Genomic DNA, 22,920 nt, shown 5'->3' with positions numbered 1-22,920 from the left:
GACAATTGCAATCACTGGGTTACGTTTGTAAGGAAAAGTAATTTACTTATCACGTGATTCAGTAGTGACGTACACGGTGACGAAACACTTTCAAGAGGTGTCATGTGCTGTTTTTACTAGCGATGTTGCTGCTATTACGATTCTGTTTAGTTAGAAACTTCCTTGTGTGTCAGTTATAAGCTAAGAGAACTGCGTTTTACTCGACTAACTTACGTACCTGATTTTATGACGACAATTTGTCCTTTAATGAAAACAAGTCTGTTACTTTGTTATGAATTAGTTCGTATTATCGGTAGAGTTCTACAGACAATCTCCTCGGACCGGTTTCTGCTCGATTGCTATTTATTTCAGCACACAGAATTTATACAAAATACGAATCAAAAACACAAAGTAAAGAGAAAATGGCGAAGAAGCCCTTGGAGAAACCACGGGGCTTTTAGAGTAAGGCTTCCTCATTACAATGAGTGTCGACTAAATAGAAAATAAAAGATATAGAAACTGAGAGATGATTGACACAATTACACATGAATAAACGATATATAGCCTATTGGTGACCACTATACTCAGTTTATTAAAGTCAGGGGTCTTTTTCAGAGGTCATTCCCAGTTAATTAACACATGTTCATTGATATGGACGTGTGAAGCTGTGCTAAAGGTTATCGAGTCAACTAGATAACTGTACAGCGTCGCTAAATGAATGTTTGTTAGTTATGGTATACGAATTAAATAAAATGACAAAAAATTAAATGGTAGGTATCAGGATACATTTGAACGATGAAAACCGACACCAGTCTAGCAGATGTCCTTTGAAATATGACACTGCGATATCGAATTACTGAAATATAGATGATCAAATTTCACTCAGTTTGAACTACTAAATGATGACACGGAGAAGAAAGAGACCGAAAATTAAAATAACACTCCATGATACCGGAACTTAGAAAATATGTTTAGTAATCATTACTGACATTGCGGTTATTTGTACTCAATGTTATGGAATTATACAACTCGTTAAAACGTTCAAAAAATGGAGTAAGTCCAATGTTATACACGCAACAACTTATTATACTGTTCCTTTCTTAATGTGGTGGCTAGATTATATATTAAAATGAAATTTCAAGACAGAATAATCAATAGATTAACAAACGCTTATTCCGTCGCACAGGTTGAATCATTAGCATCCGGTGGACCGGAAGTGATGTTTTTGGTGATAATAAATTTTTCTAAAAATATAAACTTAAATCGCGATCCTGACGATGCTAGTTTTGTGAGGGAAAAATTATACCACTGTTATGAGAAATAAGATGATAAGAAGAGTAAGATATACGTGGGTTTAACTCATCTTAAATCTACTTTCGCTTTGATAATCTGCGGTGTCATTTTACAGCTAGTATCAAATTTCATGTTTTGATTTGATTACCTAGTTTTTGAGATGTTTAAACCCAATGCTTTTATGTACCGTTCAGCGTTAATACGAGGTAATCAGAAAAAAAAAAAAGAAAAACAAAACTAAATGAAGCCTCTCTACAGAGATGATGCTGAAGGTTACCATGAAAATGTGTTAACAGGAATCTCAGTGGAAGCCACCATTAAAGGGAAATTGCATATATTACAGTAAGTTTGGGGATGTTTAAAACTGTCATGTCCAAGGTTTATGACGGGTTTTAATACCCACTATTCATTTGAAGGACTGTGTATGTCATCATCTTTCGCTGAATAAGCCGACAGAATGGTTATTTTAGAACCTGTATCGCGAGCAAAATGAGGAAGGAAGGAAGGAATAAATTTGTGGGAAGGGTAGACTACGAAAAACTTGTGCATCAACAGGTGATTAAATTTAGAATTATGACTATGACAATGAACGGGAAAAATATCATCTCCCTTGCATTGTGCTGCTAAGGTATTTAAGGTTCCCAAACAGTGTGGGTAGAATCATAACCAGCAAATACAGACAGAAGAAAGAACTCGCCATATCAGAAAAAGAGTATCTTGTTACAATGAAAACTATGGATTCAGGTAGGCTCCATATAGATCCTAGGAGTAATTTCGAATTACAAATAGAGATGAATATAAGACTAAAGCTAACATGATTAGTATGATAATTTCGAAAACTAAAAGAAGGACAATCTGATGTCTTTAACTAAAACATTGCCTCCTATACTCGGTTAACTTTCTTTTTCATGAAAGGTTTGTCGTCTTCAGTAAAGGTTTACTAGGGTGATTGTTTTCAAAGTAAGATTTTAAACTGATGAGCTTAACTCCGTTGTTTATTACTGAAAGAAGTTACTATGAGAGATATCCTGAAGCTAAACTACTACTATTTCATAAGCTCGAAAATTAAAAAAAAAAAAAAAAGGTAGAGAGAGAACTTAACTTAACCTTGTTCAGTACCACACCATTTTATCTCAAAGCAGTCCAGCCAGTCATTTGATAATTAAGCCTTTTGATGTTTGTTAATGATAAAATTTAGTATTTCGTACATACCGTTCCAGCCAGCCGCATTAAGCGGAGACCCTAATTCAACTTACAGATCACAATCGAACATACAGTCTATAGGCCGTTTGCCTCTCATAGTCAGTCAACTCAGTAATTGCTCGGGTGATTATGCAGTTATTGAGGTGTGATATAGCGGTCTATGCCCATTGAGGCTTCAATAACTTCCCACACAACTGAAATGCAACTTATAAACTTCGCCCTGTAAGGAAGTTTAACCTTGAAATACGTTTCCTTGTCAACTAATAGTGAACGGAAACTGTGATCTTCTTATTTTGCAGGATTAATTTCTTTGTCCACGTTGTTCGTGGGATCGCTATGTTTACTTATGTTTTCTGGAGGTTGTGTGGCCGTTCCAGTTCTCGGAGGAGCTGGATCACATATCAGCTATACGCCTTCATTGCGAGACGTGAAAATGTTTACCCAAGCCACTACCATCCAGCTTTCAAAAATTGTCGGTGAAACTCTAACGGATTTTGTAAGTAATATATTAATAATATTACAGTAACTTTGCATTTACATTAAAATATTAATTTCATCTACACTTCTCCAGCTACAACGGTTGACGTTTTGTCGTGCTGATTTAATTAATTACCAACTTTCTTTCCCCCAAAAAAGTCGCCGAAAATTTGATTAACAAATATGCTTCAGGTCGGTCAAAATTTAAACCTCGGTGGTCATTTAAAGTGAATATAGTTTTAAAGGTCGTTACCAGAACTACCGTTTTGTTCTAATGTTGTCAGGTTTCGGCCATGTTTGTAAAGGGAGCTGTACAATCTTCTTCACACTTTACAAATTTTACCCCAGGTCCGTTACGTCTGCAATGACTTAACCTACTTTTTTAACTACTAGTCGAGGCAGTATGTTGGTTCAATTAAACTTGGCAAAGATTAGGCAAACGTTTAAACAGTAAGTATTAAACAGCATGAATATTTTATTAAGTGCGTACCCACAACCGCTAATTGCAACATGCAAGTTGAAACATTATGTTTTAGTATAAATCTACTGGTGTTCTATCACGAATGCTGTTCTCTTCTTGGCTACGCTGCTCACTTTCCATTCTGTTGTAGATAGAGAGTAGAGTGAGTAGCCTAACGGTGTGCGGTTCTCAACAAAACGGCGGTCGCTTCTCGCGTTTTCGAAGTGTCTGTCAAGAAGATTTGTTTTTAAGTTTTGAACGACTAGTAGATTTATATCAAAACAATCAGATTATCCACTCTCGATTTCAATGATCACCAGGCTTCGGTCTCATCAACTATCACACGATAGAAATTTCGAGCTAATAATCTAACTGTTTAATACTGACGTCACTTACCTGATCGGCTTTATAACTTCATCTTTCACTATAGGCCCAAATCCGTTTGGGAGACAAGCATTTCGATGGATACGTTCACCGAATACCGGGGCTGCCTCTACCAACATGGCATCAAGATAAGATACCGGTAAGTTATCAGTTAAATGAAAACAACATTACCTTACCAAGCTGTCGTTGAGACAAATTACTTAACAAACAAACGCAGACAAATTTAAATTCATAAAATGTTTCCGAGTATTGTCAAACTTAATTCTAACCGATGTGGGGTATCTCAGTGACTCGCGTCATTAGCTACCAACCCCGGTTTAGTTTTCAACCAAAACTATTTTCGCAATATTTCATCGTGGCTTATCTGCTATCTGATGGAACTGATCACAAAATTTGTTTTTGTTTACTCTTGCACGTCGGAATCATGCGTGCAATTTTGTGATTGTGTGACAGGCAGGCGGTTGCCTTAAAAATGCAAATTCTCGTAAGGCTTTTGAAATGCATCCAACCTTGAAAGGTAAATACGACAGGAAGAAAAGATTTCTAGGAACTAGAGGAACTTGTTTTAAAGCGCTTCCGGGATTCAATTCAATAAATTAGCACGCCCAATATGTACGTATTGTTTTCTTTGTTTCAATTTTCGTTTCTTGTCTTTCGTTTCAGGAGCAAACCCTGCTGAACATGCTTGTGCAACAGCTTTTCACCTTCAGAAATGTTTTCAGAGATATTAGACACTACGAAGCTCAGAAGGGTAGCAGTTTTGCGACAAAGTTTCAAGACATTGTTGACAGACTCGACATGCTTATAACTGACTTGCAGGAATGGGTGAGTCACGGTACCAGACGAGAGTACTTGAGAATGTCGTTTACCGTTTTACAAAGTAGTTTACAAGTTTTAAAAGGAATATTTGCGTACCCTAACACAGTATGGTCTGTTCAAATTCTTTAGCTGGATTTTTAAGTAGCCAGTGACTTTAAAGAAAAGATCCCTATTTCCGAATTTACCAAGCTGCTGCTAGTTCAGTCCGAAACTGCTAGCTGACCTCATTTCGCTCTCTTGACGACATATTTCTAATCTTCCTTTCGAAAACAAAAGAAATTAATTTTCCCATTATAATATTACTGACATTTGTGCTTACAAAACACCAAACCAATTTTTGTGAGGTAATTAATACGCTTTCCTTCTAAGCTAGAACCTTTGGGTTTCCCTGACTAACAGCTTAACGAAGTGGGCTACGTCGGGCTGGGTGGGGAGTTGTTACAGTTCAGAACTTCAATTTACAACTTTATGTTTCAACTTCGATTCAACGGCGACCGTTAAGGTTTTTATGAGTAACTTTAAAGGCTGTTGATGGCGAGGATAGTCCTAATACTCTTTCTGATATGGCAACATTGTTTAACAGTTGTAACTGAATCACACAGCTTAACATGAATTTCACCTATTTCTTGAATTATCTAATACGTACTTATCTGCAGCCGGACTGTTTCTCTTCAAACTTGCATTCCTATATACACTGTTACTTTGGATTTCTATAATGATATACATATTTTTTCAAATTAAACATGCTCACAAACTAAGCTTGGGTTTATCAAACGGAATAGCCAGCTTAGCATGTTTGTTTCTGTTCACACAGGAGAGGTATCAAGGATATCCAGCCACTCATCAGTCCACCTCTCCCCAGCCCACCCACAAACCCGCCGCGACACAGAAGGAACAGGACGAGTGGACACTGGCCGTGCTAAAGGAGCTACTCCACTGGATCATACCAGTACAAGGAGAAATTCACCGACAGATAGCGATTTCCTAATTGACAACTACAACGTTATTTTCACAAAGACGGTTACATACTAACCAATAAAAACATTTATTGAGGCAAGGTAGAATTGACGTCAGACAATAGCTAACTAAAGTAAAACGAACGTTTTTTTGTGACGAATGAATGTGTATCTAAAACCACTTTCTCGTACATTGTATCAATGACCCACAATAATGTAGAGCTTCATGCTCATTGTATTCAGATTTTGGATTAGTTTTTAATCCGCGCTTTACGTGATCTCACCATTTAATACTACTGTTTCAGTAGAAAACGAAGAAAAACATGCATGTTATGATATCTCCAAAGTAAATATTTTTGTATTTTTATCAGTCGTTAATTTTTCTCGATAGCATGTGAAAGAAGACAGTTTGTAAACGTAAAAACAAAATAATGTAATAAAAAGTAAACAAGAAAAGCTGAATTGTTATGTTGCTTACGGAGTCAATGTATGTACAAAGAAAGTACAGTGTCAGGGCGGCGGTAAAATTCCACTAAAAACAAAACACACAAAAATCTCTTATGGGGAACCTCAATTTGTTGTGCTCCAAAGGTGATACCCCGTAACAAAAATCCAGACGAGAGTCTGAGTACTTGGCTGACTGTCAAGAGGTTGTCTGTCGGGGGAAGACTGGAAGGACAAGAAGTCTTTTATACGCTTCCTTCTCATGTCTGTTCCAGGTGTTCAGATTGAGGGAAGCGAAAAAAATATTCCTTGAAATGAAAATATTACGAGGGACAAAAGGGGAGAACTAATACCACTGCCCTGGCACAGAGGGTTGGAAAGTAGGCTGTCAGAGTGCAGTCATGCAGTGGAATGTGAAGCGAATGGGATGGAGCGAAATATCCCATCCATTGTCAAACCAAGGGAAACTTTATCGTGTCACAATATTTTTCCTTTTCATTTCCTTTTCCATCCCGTTCATAGCACTTCCTGCATTCTTGGGGCGTTTTCATCCCTTATAGCTTGGTATTTTAAAAAAAAATGTTGGCTTTTTCCCCTCAGCGTTTTTCGTACGTCATCGATGACAACATATTTACAATTCGTTCAGACTTCCTTACTTTGCCCCTTACATTTTTTTTAATCACACCCTGGAAACTTTAAGCCGAGAGTTTAGTCCCCTTACACTGACGTAAGGACCGTAAGCATACTAGAATCCGTACATATTCAAATACGTTATGTTATAGTACTAGCGTAAGGGAGGAAAAAGATACAGCGATTTTCTCTACAGAGCCAAGCTAGTTTGGGGCAAACCACAGATATGTAGACATTCTTAAGCTAAGTGAGTGGTACGTGACATTTTCAGTGATGAATAAATTGGGGAATGCCAAGCTTTCGAATGTCAGCTGTGCCTTAGCACCAGGGAAGACAGGAAAAAGGAACATCGATATACCCATGCAAGCCAAATTATTTTGGCGGTTAGACCACCGTCAGGTAGGCGGTATTAATTATATAGCCAATGGGCTCATAGCTAAATGAATCGTACGTGATCTTCTGATGAACCAATGGGTGTATTGGGGAATATCAGCGCTTTTTTCTAGTTTGAGCTGTTTAATCCTCATTCGGTGTAAGATCTATGCCACTTTAGACTCTATACAACGTATTTTAAAGAGCTGAATTCATCATCGACCCTGTTCCAGAATAAAACGCTCTTCGTGTATATAATGTCCTTGCACTGTCAAAATGACTGGCGGATATCTATTGAAGAATATCACCTGCTATTTCTTCGTTTAGACGGGGACAGTTAAACTGTGGGCAACGTCAGTGGGGGAGGGAAATTTAATTTTTGGGCTTATTGACTGAGTTCATACGGTAAACTTGTCATCATAAAGAGTAAAAGCTGACGTTTCGAGTCGACTAGTCCCCCCTTCGACAGAACGCGGTTGAGGTATGCAGCTGTAGCGTCTCGTATTACATTTTCGCCGAAAAGGGAAAATGTTTTCTTACTAATAACACAAGAGAGAAAACTCACTTTTTACTTTTAATGGTGTAAGAAAGACGAGGACACGTCTAAACAACTGATTCTCTGCTGAAACAGTCATCACTTTTGAGCTCTTCTTTGCAACGTATTTTTTAAATTCAGTTAAGATTTCTTAATTCCAGAAAATTAACCCCTCTTATGTTGTCCACTCTGTGAAAACGTGGAAAGCGTTTTTTTATCGTTCAAGTAATACTTCACTAGACCATGATGTTAGAAAATATAAGTTAGAGACTTAGTTTGCTTGAAAGATTTACTTTCAAATATACCATCGGTTACATTTCAGCCATACGAAGAATAAGACGGGCTTCACTATTGATCAGATCTGACAGCACTCGGATTTTTAAAAGTGTTATTACAACAGGTGCTATTACAACTCGGAACTTTAAAAGAGATCCTTTGTCCACTAGAGAAATTGGCTGAAGCAGGTGATGCGATTCATTTGTAAGAGCTTTCCGCTACTTTACATTCTTTACTGACGAAGGGATACTTGCGCAACAGATCACCATCGCGTTTGAAGGCTGCAAGGTACAGACGCTGTTGGGTACGATATGCCTTATGAACAAGCACTATTAATAAATGTTTTTAAACGTCGATGATTACGTGCGGAAAGCTGTCAATGATAACAATTGCCACAGTACATTAATATTCCTACTCTACGCGCATAAGGATTTATGATTCGCGGGAGACAGTGCTTCTTATGTGTCAAGCCACGACTGTTAAGCACCAATTGCGGTTAATATAAATAAAATAAAGCACTGTTAAAACACTGTTGTGTGAATACATGAACCTTTTAAATACTGTTTTCGTAATTTATGAATAAATTCATCACTAAGACACGGTGTTTGCATAACGTTTAAAAACAAACCCAGTAGCGAAAGTGCATGCAGGCCGACTTGGTGGATCGTCGCGCCATCTGAAACTCGAGATGAACTTAATGCGGTTACATTAGTTGGGCAGGGCAGTACCAAGCGGGCTGAAACGGATCTAAGTAAAACGGTCTTGAACTTGACTCTAAAGATTAATTTTCATATACCAATTAATCAGCTCGATTAGTACGTGAGGTAATTTGAATGTCTGAATATGCCAGGACTTTCCAATAAGTGCAACTGATCAGAAGGTTTTAATTTGAGCGATATCACAGTTAAGGATTTCCTCATAAGCCAACAGTTAGAACCTTATTATGGAACCCAATGGGAAGCATTGCGGAAAAGTACAGCTCAATAATTCCGCTTTGTTTACCGCGCTAAACAGGATCGCGGGAAAGTATTACTTAATTCCCTTGTTTAAATTAACCAGGCTTCAGTCAGGATGGCTTCAACAGAATCCAAAGTTAGAATCATACTCTTTAGCTTGATGCTTGCGGTCGTTCATCAAGGAAAAGGCTCTGAGTCATTAAATACCTTCGGAAGGAAAGCAAACCTATTAAAATAGCATTACCTAAAGCAAATTAAACCGGTTTTGACCTGCCCATGTTGGTGACAGTGTGCGCTCTTGAGTCAATTTTAGTACATTGCATGAAGCAAAATGAAATATCAATTGTTATAGGGAGCCAATGAAAAAGGACGTTTTAATTTCGGATTCTTGCGAACCAGGAAGTGTACGAATGCAAATGCCGGCAAATGCAAATTAAAACTCATAAAACAAATATTTATATAACTGACTCTTGGGTCTTCCTTGAGGAAGCGAATAGCTCTACGTTTTGACTACGTTTTACTGGGGCTGATGAGTCGTATGTTCCGATATCAAAATAGTTCAGAATCTTGCCTATTTTCCTATTATTTGTAAAAAAAAATTCGATACTTAGGATACCTTACATTGTTAGCATCATGGATGAATACTTTATATGGTCTGATGAAACGCGCCTTTTAACAGTTTCGTAAATGACGTCGGTTCAGCTTGGGTGCAAAATGCAATCTTTACTTAAGAAACAATCAATTCCCATTACAACTTTCCGTCCCACGCAATAACATCTTTGTCTGAAACAATCGTATTTATACTTGTTAGAAATGGGTTAATAAACTGTTACTTTTTTACAGTAGAAAGTTTGTAGTAAATTTATTTATTGGTGCTTAATATAGGCTCATGACCGTTTATAATTGAGAGGAAATTGAATAAATTATGCTTTAAGTATCCGCTAGTCTCAGTTTTATGGCAACTCAGGAAGGATTTTTATGAAATTTTCTTCTCGCGAAGTTCGTTTTTTTTTACTCTTAAAGACACAAGAAGAAAACTGCTACAGCTCTAAAGTTTTAGAAAAAAATATTGGGAATGTCTTAAATTAAGGACAAAGGAAAGGAAGAATTAGAAAAATTATAAAGTCAGCAATTACGTTTGGCACTGAAATTTCCCTCATGTAAAATTCAGCGGAATTGAGTCATTCAAACACGTCACACGGACACGAGAAAAATAAAATACCCTGAGCCCCAACTGATTATTTAAAAACATTACAAAAAAGGATTTCCTATCTTCAGAAAAAAGTTCAATAAAAAGGGGGACGAAAATGGGGTTTGACATTTTGAGGTGTGAGAAAACGACCGTCTGGTAACTGAGACCCACCACAAGAAAACTAAACAGAGAACTGATCATATTACAGAAGAAAAGTTACATTGCCGATATGGAGTCAGGTGAGAAGTGAAAACAGGGTTTTTAAACTTAAAATTTATATCTACTGTTGGATGTTTATCCGTATTTTATACAGCTGGTTTTAATCGATTGTAAAACTAAAATTTAAGTAATCGCAAATTCGGCAATCACTGCGGCGGGCAAAAACCAATCAAAACTCAAATTAACTCGTCGTTACCGTGTAAACCATCAGATATTCTATAATATTCAGAAGAAGGAACTTCGAATGGTTAAGGGACACCGTTTAGAGATATTGTATTCCACTTAATCGAGTTGAAAAATTATACTGATGATTTCAGCCAAAGAAGACCCAGACGTATACAGAACGCTTAGTTGGCTATTTCCACTTATATGAAAGGCAATATTTCGTTATCACGATAGACATAGTGTCATTTTCATACTTGATTTCATTTACTACTTGAGAGACACACTTATAAGCGCTAAATTGCACACGCACAAACCGAGGGTTGTCTTGAATAATACTTACTTTGTGTTTCATTGCTTTTGATTTTTTAGTCTTTTCCCTGTTTTTGGCTTTGTTCCTTGTGATCCCGTTCTATTCATCTGGCGCTCCTGTGAACAAGGAGGCGTTGAGGAGGACAAGAGATGTTTTCAAAACGATGTCCGTCATTTGCACTGAAAAACCAAGATTGGATGATTTAGTCTCTGACACGAAAAGGGCCTATGTAAGTAGTTGCCTAAACATCACATACAATTTGTTTAAAGATCATGTTAGTGAGAACGGTTACCATTTGAAAATCGAGAGCGATTTCCTCGTTTGCTTTGAATTTGCTTTACTGTCTTCACAGACTCCCCATCCCCCCCCCCTCCCCCACACACACTTTCTGTCCAAATTGGAATGAGGTGGGAAATCAACCAACACCGGCCGTAACTTGCTCGCACGAAAATTCCCACGCTTGACGTAGTTTAGTCACTGATTCGATGGCTTCATTCATTTTGATTCGTCAGCAAAAGTTAGAATCATGGCTTTCATACGATTCTACAATAAGGAACGTTTTTTTCTTTCAACATTTCCTCACAACCACTCATCTTCCAAATTATGTCCATAATACAATACTGATGTATTTATGTTGATAAATTAAAATATTGTATATTTCTTTGGGAAAAAAATGCTTGTCTTGAACATTATTTACTGTGCTTTCATTAGAGGTATCAAGCTTTCCACCCAACTTTGGATATCTAGCTGTTGCGAAAATCAAAATGTCGTCAATTTTCCCGGTGTTTGTCCCTGAGAAAAAAGAGTTAAGGGAAACTCAGTTTCAAATAGTCAAATAGTCCGGTTGAAAGTAATTGAAAACACGTCATTGTTTACCGCGGATAATGCAAGCATAATGTTAGAAACTAAAAAGGTACAATTAAAATGAGTTGGCAAAAAGATTTTAAATTAGTAATTTTCTTTTCTTTTCATGCACTTTAGGCCAAAGAACACTTTGGAGATCCTCTGGAGTCGAGAGAAGTTGACATAAATGGAGTGGAACTGTTGAAGACATTTCAAAACATGAATGTAAGTACATCCTGCCTTACATGTACTGTGACGTTCGCTTGAGCATCACATAAGACGCTTCTAAGGGCGGTGCCTACTAATACCGAAATAGTTTTGAGAGGTTTATGGCTATGCCGGAAAAGCAGCAAGAGCTATTGGAATCCAAAAAGAAACTGGGGGTAACCACGCATTTTTCAGAGATAATGAAGCAACAATAATTCAAAAAAATAGTAAAATGCAAAGCAATGTATGGCGTTTTTTACCATATTGAAGCTTTTTTATCTCTGAAAAATGCAAGGTGAACCCCAATTTTCTTTTTGGGTACCAAGAGCACTTGCTAAGTTCTGCTTTGTCCGCATAGTTTTAAAGCGCACAAAAAATATCCCTGTATTAGTAGGCATCACCCATAGGAAACCAGAGTATCTCGAGATGCGCAGATCGTATGCGCAGTAGCAAAAGTAGGCACCGTCCTTAACTGATGCATCAGTTAGTCACCATAGCAGTACAGCGGCTCGCCATGAGATTCCCCATGTAACGTGAAAACATTGCTCGAAATTTAAAGGAAGAATCAAAATGCGTACAGTTTACTTTTTACTCAGTGATTCTACAGCAATAAAATGGCATTTGCCTTTTAAACTTTAAGCGTACACAGTTCGTTTAAGTGAAGGTTTCGGGTGAATACATAAGCAAGTAAAAATTAACGATAAAATCGTTTTATGGTCTCATGACGACTCCGAAACGTCGTTCGGTTTATCGTTTATTTTAATTTTACATTTCGTTTATCTTGTGAAAATCATTAAGGACTTTGTTAAAGGTTTGTGAACGAGAAGAGAATGTTTTTCGAGTTACTTCATTAGGAGTATCACGGAAAATATGTTTGTAGAGGTGGTAGCGATCCAGAAATATCTTAACCAAAATAATATTTTGTTTTTGTTTATCAGGTGCAGACTTTTGTGCCTAAAGCATTCAAGCAGCTGTCCATATTCCATGTAGTATTTCAAGACATTTTGCAGAATTGGCCTCATGGAAGTGGGCGAAACAGGAAAATTTTCAACAAGGTCAAAACTATAGCCAACAAGATCAGCGAACTTAAAAAATCAGCACGGATTCCAGTGGTAAGTCACCAGCAGATCATTAGAAATGTTCTTTTAATGTTTAATCGGTAACTAGGAGAGTCTTAAAAGGTACAAGTGTGAAAGTCATTTCTCCTCTTGGCTTCATGCGATTTATATTCCTGTTTGGGGGTTTTGTCCCACTTAGTTAGTTAAAATTCAACCCAACCGACAAGTGAGGATAACCTGTACTTGTTAGCAAGGTGATATGTTAAACTGACAACAACAACAACAACAAAAAAAAAAATTCAAAAGGAACTCCCTCAGAAGGAAAATTTATACCTCTTAGGAAAAATTAGTTTGATCCCTCCTACAAAAAGGGATAGCGAAACTTGTCATTGGGTTCTTTTCAAAACTCTCTTAGCTGGCCCCGTGCGTCTCTGATATGACAGAGTTCCCACGGGATTCCCCTTGGGGGACAATAGCCGGAAGACATAGGAGTGGTCTTCGTACCTTTCAGTAAGGGTTTAAAATATTTTTGCTTTGAGTGTAACAAAAACGACAACAGTTTTGATTTTTAAATACATGTTTCGACAGCTCCTTTGTCATCTTCAGTTTTAAATCCTTAAGTACCAAATTGAATTTATAATAAGTACTTAGAAATGCTAATGAGAAAAACTGTAATAGAATAAGTAGAAGAAGTGACAACGTGTGACTATAAATTAGCATTTCAAGGTACTTCACTATAAAGTCAACTTTGTACTTTACGATTAAAACTGAAGATGACAGAAGAATTTTTGAAACATGTTTTTGAAAATCAAAACCGTTGTCGTTTTTCTTAAACTTTTAACTTGCCTGCTTTAAGGCGCTGTAATTCACACTGGCAATCTTTCTTGCAACTTGTCTTGCAATATTTTTGTTGCCTCAGCCGTTGCGAAAATAGAGGTTGGCTCTGCTTCGTATAAAGTTCATAACAACAAAAGCATTGCAAGACAAGTGTTACACCACACAAAGTTTCGTGCAACTAGTGCCGCAACGACACAACGAAATTGCGAGACGAGTTGTAAGAAAAATTGTCGTGTTTAACCGCGCCTAGGATTTCTCCTGTTTCATTTAATGGAAGGAGATGTTGCAGTTCAACTTTATCCTTGTTTCAATCTTTTTATTTTCCTTCGTCTCTGTGTATGCGTGGTAAATCGTTTTGATAATGAGCGTAGACAAAGGAAAAAAATGAACAAAGAAAAAAATTATTGAACTACAGCGTAGACTTGGTACCTTGCAGGGGTGAAAATGAAATCAAGGTAAACCGGTAAAACGAGATTTGGGTACCTTTTAGGCAGCTCTTTTAAAATGCCCTACGAGTGACCACGTGACTTGCATAGGGTTCCCCTCTGGGGTTTTCTTTTGAAATATATGTACAATTTGGCTGACGGAAAATGTTTAATACTTCTCTTTTATTTTCTTATTTAGCTTTGGTTCAGTGGTTCACAGGTGGATACCGTTTCATCCAGTGACATTCCACAGTTGAGCAGCATCTGGAACAAGTCTACCTACCAGCAGAACAAATGGATTCTGGGAGTTTTAGGAGAATTCGAAAAGAGCTTGTTCTACTTGCTACCCGCGTTCAACAAGTTTGCAAGAGAATAACTTACAGAGAAACAAAGTGATACTTTTAACAGAAGGATGGAAGCCCTATTTATATCACTGTGAAGCGCAAATCATTTGAGCTCACTGTTTTGTAGTCTCATCACTTTTTATATTTATGCTTAGCTTAATTAATTTAACTTCTGATTAACACAGCATTAGCTGGTGGTCTTGTCAAGTACATTGAATCAATGAGTTGATATAAAGTAGAGCTTTTAACAGCTCGTTTATAAGTTTAGGTTTGCTATTTATGCAACATAAATGAAAAAAAAAAACCCTTTCTGAAATGTACTTTATCCTACTTTTCAAATGCCTGTTTCGAAAAGTGTATTTTGCTTTTTATAAAAGCGTTAATTTTTTACTGTAACGTGAAGTAGCTAGTAATCGTTTTAAATTTCACCGAAACGTCATACTTCGAGGAGCAAAACCAACTTTTTACTCATAGCAATAGATTGAAGCCTTTTTTGAAATATTGTGAGGTAAAGCATACTTTTGTATTACGATAGAAGTAATTTGAATTTATTTATAATATGGAATTATTTAAGAGTTTGAAATATTGTGAGGTAAAGCATACTTTTGTATTACGATAGAAGTAATTTGAATTTATTTATAATATGGAATTATTTAAGAGTTTGTTGAAACGTTATCAATAAAATTTATATTTTTATATTTACCAGTAGCATATTTTATCACCACACCCAATTTGCTCCTACATCTAAGGACATTGCAGCAGGATTCCATGCAGATGGATTTCTGTCGCTGGATTTCTAAAACAAAGCGTTTGGCTGATTTACGTCCCTTTAAAAGTAATTAAAAGATCCTGGCTGGAGAGCTCTTTCACATGCGCAATGTTCCTGGCGACAGAGGTTCAATTTTTGTTAATATTTTGAATTGAAAGCTAACTTTTAAAAACTTCTCAGTTTTATGGAACATATTTGGCAAGTTTGCTGGGAAAAAGTTAACATTATAGTTAATTAAAACAAAACCAAAATCTTAATCGCGCCCTTTATCTCAGGAAAACGTTTGGGAATTATGTCTCCTCTGTTAGACAGGTCGGTAGCCAATTAAAACTTCTGCACATATTGACCGAGTTCTTTGCCAACCGAACGTGTTTGGCCGACCCAGAGAATAAGTCTGTTGGAGTTGAATGACTCATAAGGCACGTAATAACAACGAACCAACACACCAGTCAGCTCATCAAAGAGCACAGTGTCTCTTCCCAAGTAAGCTACACACGGATAAAGTGATTAATAATAATGTTCTGTAGTCATAACAAAGAGACGTATAGGTTTGACAACTACTAAAAATTGAAAAAAGGTTGCTTATATTAAGGACGCTACATGTCCCGCTTTCGAAGTGTGTCGATCTTGTCTGTCAACTGGCTTTAGACTGTGTACTAACTTTAACAACCCACGTTATCAAATTTATCAGATAAACTAGAAAGCTTCTAACCTTGCAACTTCAAAGATATCACTTTCATAGCGCTAAGTATCTCTTTAGGGAACTGGTCATAACAAGTTTGTTCGAAGAGGACCCACCTTGTCTGGTGTAGGGGTGTTATCGAAGACACCACCTATCTCGTGAACATTACCGACAAAATTTTATTGGTTTCAAAATTTGAGTTGACACAGAAATATTCAGCTAGCAAGCGTCAGCATTGCTAAATAAACAAGAAAAGTGAGGTTTGAATCTCACTGTCATTTTTTGCTGGTGGATAGAGGGGTGGCTATGCAATAAAGACACCATCTTTTGAGGTTGAGGAACGAGGGTGCAGGCAGAGACCACCATCTATTTTGGAGTTTGGTGGGTCCTGTTCGAGTATAGTCGTTTGACCACTTCCCTTATATTAAAAACTGGATCAGTGTATAATGCAGTTCCAGGAATTTGATTCGCTTAGCGGCTATGGTATAAATGGTCTGGTTATTCTTGCAAAGCGAAATCAGAGAGATATAGCAAAATTTCTTCATTGCTTTTTAATAAAAAAAAAAATAAAAAATTCCACTCACGCTTGTAGCCGATATGAGATGGTTATAAACAACGGGGCTACCGCTTCGCACTTAATATCATCCTTTTCAACGCGCGCTCGTGGAATAATTGTTAAATGTTGTGCCTTCGATCATTCTTTATATATATTGGTCACGAACGCTCTACTATCAAAATCATTACTAAGTAAATACTGTCAGAGATTGTGTGGTTTCGATATCTTGTGTGATCCATCATTCCCAGACAAACGTAAAATAAACTTTCTTTAAGGAAAGCAAGAGAGGGTACGGGATGGAACTATAAAATGCTGAGGGAAACTATTTTATTTGTTTTCGTGCAAATTGTACCATAGTTTTGACACTGGGCCAATAACAAACCCGCAATGAAAGAATAAGGATCTTTGTTTCAAACGTGAAAAAAAATTTCGCTCAAATCAACTGTCGATATCGATACAATAATGCAATAGAATTAGTTTCGTTTCAATATTTTGCGATGGATTCTGAACGCAAGATTGCGTGGCCGGATTAAGAAATGTTGACGAAAGGGTTACTGCTATACTTAGTATTTCTCTCTTTCCCTTGTGTGATATTGCCCATATTATTTTCCCATAGGAATAGGGGCCAATAACGAATACACCCTTAAAACATTACAAAAATGCAAAGCTCTTTGAATAACTTGGATGACTGATCAAAGGGGACATATTAATGTTCTAAGCACAACTAAGATTTGTATCTTGCACCATAGTTAATTGAGGGACTGGTTATGAAACTTTAATTAATGAACGCTGATTTCTACTTTATCGATAAAAATTATGCATAACAACAAGATCTCAAGTTAAGTTAGAAGTTTGAATGCAACAGTTGCAAAACCTTGTAAAGCAAGGACAAGCAACTTGTCTTTTTCAAGAAGAAATTAAAATGCGGTACTAGAGGTTCACGCCTTATTTTTCGTAAATTACAGAGTACGTATTTACGAGTTTCCGAGTCTTAATCAAAGGAACCAGGTCACGATATTTTGGGTGGTCGTGTGCATTTTCGTAAATAACGAGCTCTTGACGTGAAAATCAGACAATGCAAAATTCATTTGTTGACTAGAAATACGTGACTCGCAAAACCTCGCGAAGCTAGAGCTGGGTGGACAGTTAATTTGAAGTGAAGGAATGTGTTAAGGCAGCTAGAAAGTATGAATTGTCTTGTTCTTTATGACAGTAATTGAGAGGATAGTGTGCCCTTTGAATAGCCCCACCCTTGCGCAAGTTGTGTGATCACACCCACTCTGTGCGATGTCATCCCCACAGACTGTGGGAGTGATATACTGTAATTAGCAGAACGTTAGGATGCACCATTAGAAATGACAAAGCAAAATTCATGTATTGATGGAAATATCGGCCACAATACAAATAAAAGCGATTTCTCAACGTTATACATCACACACAAACTGAGATAAACTTGGAAAAAGCAGGGCCGCCGTTTTCAAGTTTATCCAAAAGTAATCTTTTAATGTTGTCTACGTTTGCCAATCCACGCTTCTTTTTAGCTTCTTTGTTTCCGTTTTGTGTGTGTTTTTTTATAGTTTTAAGTGGTTATTTTGAGGATTCATTCCGAGTTCTTTCCCCCAAAATTGCGTGACCTAGCCCCTTTAAAAATACAATACGTGGTCCGTGTAAAACAAAATTTAAACTACTTTGGCACGCAACGAACTTTTAATCTTGAATTGGGAATGTTCTTGGATACATCGACAACAACAACAACAACAACACAACAAAGCAAGTAAATAAATACAAAAACTACTACCACCAGCACTGTTAATTAACAATTATTGGACGAGGTTGAGCAAAATATCGTGATTTGTCAGTGGCAGGCAGATCAATTATTTGCTGAAGCCAAAGCCGATAACTGATCTGACAAATCACGACATTTTTCGATAACCGAGTTCAATAACTGTTTTATCATTTTAATCACCGAGCTTGTTTTTGATAATTGTGATCAACTAAAGGTGTCAAACCACTCCCTGACAGCTCAGGGAAGCGATCTAACATTTTCACACAAGAGCGTAGTTCCATTTACGCATGAGCAGAATATTATTTGTCGCAAAACACAGTTGGACAGTATTGCCAATGGACAGGCCATTATTTGTAAGCAGTTATTTGCAGGTCAGGTGGTTTGCTCTCGGCCAATGAAAAGGAAGAAAAACTGCTCCAATGTTAAGCCCCAGCATCAATATACATATTCTCCTCACTGTTTTCCACATTTTTCTTATTATGCTAGTTATGAGAGTGTGTTCAAGCATAAACACATTTCATCTCTCTTGATCATGATATTTGCGTTATTCCCTTTTCCTGCAGTAATGTTGTAAGGAGGAATAAATGCTGGTTAGTATTAGGGTCTCGAATTGTTCACAGGAAATTAATCTTTTTAAATCGGTTTTTACAGAGAGACTTAGGGCTCGACGTTTCGGAGTCATCTTGACTACATTATCAAGAGAAAATCAGTTTATGAACGCGGACATTTATAAATAGGCTAGAGCTGAAAATTAGTAATGGTAATAGGACTGAGTGGAGTACAATTCAGGGAGTAATCGGGCGAGTAATCTAATACAAAAGGAGCAGTAAAGATATGTGAGGAGACCGTTGAGAAACCACCGGGATTATATAAAGAGGTCACCTCGAAATCTCAATAAATACAAAATAGTGCTGCGTATGTGTGACATGCATAAATCAGAATTATTTCAATAAAATCTTGTACATTCATTTCTTGAAGTTAGGGAAACTAGATTAACCTGTTTTATGTGTTTAACAATGAATTGTTTACATTAAATCAAACTGTATTTTTCTGGTTTTGACTTCAAGTTACCTTTCGCTGGCATTTGCCTAGAAATAGCTTTTCCCCTTGTTTCTGGTCGTTTTTGGTACAATTCCATCGTGTTCTTCTTACCGAATTTATATCAGCCAATGTTATTACCTATGGTTAGTCCCAGCTTATCGAGCTAATGATAATCGGAAAACTATTTGGTTTGTAAATGCATGTCTGTCAGTGTTTATAGTTGAACTTGAACCTCATTAGAAAGCATTCCTGCATGCGTGAATAAAGAAAGACGGAAAAATATTGCGATAAACAAAGCAGATTCAAAACAGTGTTTTAAGGACCTCTTTAATAATTAACATCAGTTGACAATATTGCTAACTGTTTTCTCAATTCATTCAATAACACGAATAATGCAAGAAGAAGAAGAAGAAGAAGAAGAAGAAGAAGAAGAAGAAGAAGAAGAAGAAGAAGAATAATAATAAGAAGAAGAGGAACAGCATTAGGAGAGAGCGTGGAACTGGGGGAGGAGGGGTAAAAGGAAGGAGGGCAGTGTGAAGTGCAAATCGAAGTGTGGAGAAAGACTAGCTGTTAGTTACCAAAAATGTTAGTAATAACAGTGGCCTGGAAAGTTAATTACTTTTTTTCAAAACGACGAAAAATGTTTCTAAGAAAGCGAAATCATATGGTCAGGCCAGAAAGGAGTTTTGGAAAACCTACTCGGAGACGGATCTGCTCCGATGAACCGCTTTCTGTGAAATTCAGCTAAAGGGCCTGAAAACATCGAACTGTGTTACCGTACACAACTATCCCTTTTCAAGGCCAAAAAATGATCTTGGTAAACCAAAAAGTACAGTGAAGGAGTTTTCTTAAATGTTCTGGTGAGGTGTCCCCGATTGCAAACAGGAAGCTCTAAGAAAAGGAGTCGTCGCAGATCTCGATATGAACTTTGCACTGGAGTAACTTCCGGTCGCCAGTTATACAATATCATGCTGCAGACAAACCAACAAATGAACGTGTAAAACAAGATAGATTTGTAGAAAAATCTGGGATCATTCCAGGTGTTAATTAAAAAAATATATATATCATCTTTATCTAATATTCATTCTGATCCAGTGGGAGTTCAGAAAGCTTGCTAGTGAGTAGGCAGTGTACATGCGAACTACATACCATGATATACTGCACGTTTTCATTGAAGAGATGTTACGGTTGAGAAAAGAACGAGATTGTTCCAGCGGCAGGTTTTTGAAAAAAAGTGGGAGGTCTGAAGAGCCTTGTTATCTATGGTAGCTAATTACACAAGTAGTAATGAAAGCATTGAGGATGTAAATCTGAAAATGTTGACTGAGCCTCAGGTGGATTGAGCCACAAAGTTCAATCAGTATCACGTAAAACACCAGTTCGAAATGATTGAGAGAAGTTCAGTGCGATTGTTTCAGAACAGAACTAGAGTCACATTGAGTATATAGGCAGCATGCAGTGGTTGGTCTAGCCACCGCCAAAACTGAGGCCCTTGAGACCGAGGTGTCGAGATCAGTATTTCGTTTCAAGAAGAGGCCGCGTTCGCCGAGCGGGCCCTCAGTTCAGTGAAGGTCGTGACCCACCACTGCCGCATGTCAGTGTATTTTTGTGGTTAGACTTTCTAATTCTTCGCAACTCAGATCCATCTAGCATACTTTATGAGCCGATACTAGCTAGCTATTTTTTAACAAATTAAATAGTAGAGAGAACTGTCACGGAACCACACTATTATCAGATCTCAGTCAAATGTTACTGATGAACCGAGATGTGTTTTTAAAAACGCTGCAACGCGGTCTATATGGACATGAAATATTTTCTACAATTTTTGCTTAAAGTAAATAGCAGTAACGGATTCTATTACACGGCTACTTAATAAATTTCTCATTTTAAAACATTGCCCCTTAATCTGGGGTAGCAGGACATGTTTTTTCCGGTTCTTTTTTTCCGAGTCATGCATTGATTTTGAAAAGTGTATTTCCTGCGCGCAGCAAGAAAACAACTTCAGCCGCCCACTCCTCTGGCCTGGAATGTGTATCCTGTACTTTAACGGTTTTCATCGGAGAAATCAATTCCCTTTAAATAAATTTTAAGTCAGTTCAAGATATTTAAAAGTAATTACTTTAATTTATAGAGCCACATCATGAGCAAAATTAGGTGAAAACTTCAGCAAGAGGTCGGCTGTATCTCGAAAACTGGAGCTAATCGGCTTACGTCAATTGAATTTTCGGAAGTGCTAAATATTTGGCCAAAGTGATCATACTTCAAAGCTCAAAAGACATTGGTTGAACCTTATTTGGAAATCGGATATTGATTATGTATGAGTCACTTCTGCTTGAATGAGATGTATAAAGCAGCTCTGAAAAGTCAAAGACTATTCACTCGGTTGTAAAGCTGCGTTTACATGTGATATCATTTTGTCTTCGGTTAAACCTTCAAAACTTGTACGTAAGCTATGGCTTATTCATTTACTCCAGTTGCTGTGGCTATGCTTTGCTTAAGCCTCCATCTCATTGGTGGGTCAGCTCAATCTAACTGTAAATTTATAACATTTACGTCCGACAAGTGCAGAGGTGCCGACTACATCAAAGTCGTAGATCAGAAAGTGAACAAGCAAAAGCCGGGCCAGCCAGAAGCCGAGGCCAGCAAACGAATCCATCTTCCAGGTTTGGAGACAGAAGTACGATGGTTTTGTGGAGGAACAGCGGAGCGCACTGCGTGGGGTCCAGCGAAGGCAAACCAACTCCGCGTATTCTACCGAAGCGATGGCACGATCCAGTGGAGTGTCTACAAATGCGACGATCTCTCGGGGCCAAAGGAGGCGGGAAAAAATTGCGCCGTGCCAGAAACAACCGAATTCTGTCCTGAATTCGGCGGAGCCCAGTCCAGCGCTTGTGTGTTTGAGCTGAAAAAGTCAACTTCGCACGTGAACTCGAAGACCACCACTGTATCAGTTGAGGGAACGCTCAGAGCAGAGGTAGAGAAGCAAGCTGGGCCACTGACGGCAAAAGGCTCTGCAGAGGTAAAAGCTGGATTTTCCCATTCTTCTACCAAGGCGAAAATCGTCACCTACGAGTCTCGACACTTTCTTGTCATCCCACCGGGTTACTCCTTCTGCGCTTTTACAAACAACACCAGTGTGCCTGATGTCCATTCTGCCACCGGCTTCCGTTGGCGATGTTCCTTCCCTGAGTACATTCAATCTAAGGAAAGATTCAGCAATGGTCGCTGTACAACTCTCGAGATCTGCGACCTTGGTGTATGCGGACGGACGGCGGCTGGCAATGGAGGTAATTCCGTTCGTGTGGCTATTGGAGTTTTGATGGTTTGCCTGACTGCAATCTTTCGTGTGTTTTAGAGTGTTTGAATCACAGTTAGCGTGTTTCTGAACCACTGGTTGCGTGCATGCGAAACATTTACTGATAGGAACGCTTTAGTTTTTAAAAACAATGTACTAGTGTTAGAAAGAGCCGTCACGAACGTAATCTTCAAGAATTTAACTGAGGCTTTTTTTAGTTTATGTGTTACATCCAACCTTTCTAGTATTAAAAAAAACAAACTAGGAAAATATCCGTTTTTAACTTAAGCGTGTGAAGTATATACTCCAGTGTGTTCATTAAAAAATAACATTAATTTCAAGGTGTGCCAAACTGTTTTAATAATCAAAAACTCAGTTCACGATTTCTTTCTTTTGAAGTAAAATTA

The 22,920-nt window shown here is 37.6% G+C and overlaps 3 protein-coding genes across 3 annotated transcripts in view; all 3 read left to right on the top strand.

The window, feature by feature from the left end:
- Nucleotides 1-22,920, top strand: part of LOC146478983 (TNF receptor-associated factor 2-like) — a 255,231-nt gene that overhangs the window by 196,733 nt on the left and 35,578 nt on the right. The window lies entirely within an intron of this gene.
- On the top strand, nt 1,962-6,033 carry LOC146478987 (uncharacterized). Its single transcript, XM_085111184.1, has 5 exons — nt 1,962-2,016; nt 2,775-2,971; nt 3,843-3,935; nt 4,460-4,621; nt 5,430-6,033. The coding sequence occupies exons 1-5, from the start codon at nt 1,998-2,000 to the stop codon at nt 5,601-5,603; spliced, it is 645 nt and encodes a 214-aa protein (XP_084967310.1). The 5' UTR covers nt 1,962-1,997; the 3' UTR covers nt 5,604-6,033.
- Nucleotides 11,437-14,873, top strand: LOC146478986 (uncharacterized). Its single transcript, XM_085111145.1, has 3 exons — nt 11,437-11,738; nt 12,659-12,832; nt 14,240-14,873. Exons 1-3 carry the CDS (start codon nt 11,733-11,735, stop codon nt 14,414-14,416), a joined length of 357 nt encoding a protein of 118 aa, XP_084967271.1. The 5' UTR covers nt 11,437-11,732; the 3' UTR covers nt 14,417-14,873.

The sequence above is a fragment of the Pavona decussata genome, unplaced genomic scaffold (genome assembly GCF_977016875.1).
Source record: "Pavona decussata unplaced genomic scaffold, jaPavDecu1.1 SCAFFOLD_61, whole genome shotgun sequence".
Lineage (NCBI taxonomy): Eukaryota > Metazoa > Cnidaria > Anthozoa > Scleractinia > Agariciidae > Pavona > Pavona decussata.
This window is presented reverse-complemented; position numbering and strand designations above follow the sequence as displayed.

Coding starts and splice junctions, on each gene's coding strand:
- LOC146478987 (XM_085111184.1), top strand. Junction 2,972..3,842: donor GTGAAACTCTAACGGATTTT/GTAAGTAATATA, acceptor CTTTCACTATAG/GCCCAAATCCGTTTGGGAGA. Junction 3,936..4,459: donor GGCATCAAGATAAGATACCG/GTAAGTTATCAG, acceptor CTTTCGTTTCAG/GAGCAAACCCTGCTGAACAT.
- LOC146478986 (XM_085111145.1), top strand. Junction 12,833..14,239: donor AATCAGCACGGATTCCAGTG/GTAAGTCACCAG, acceptor TTTCTTATTTAG/CTTTGGTTCAGTGGTTCACA.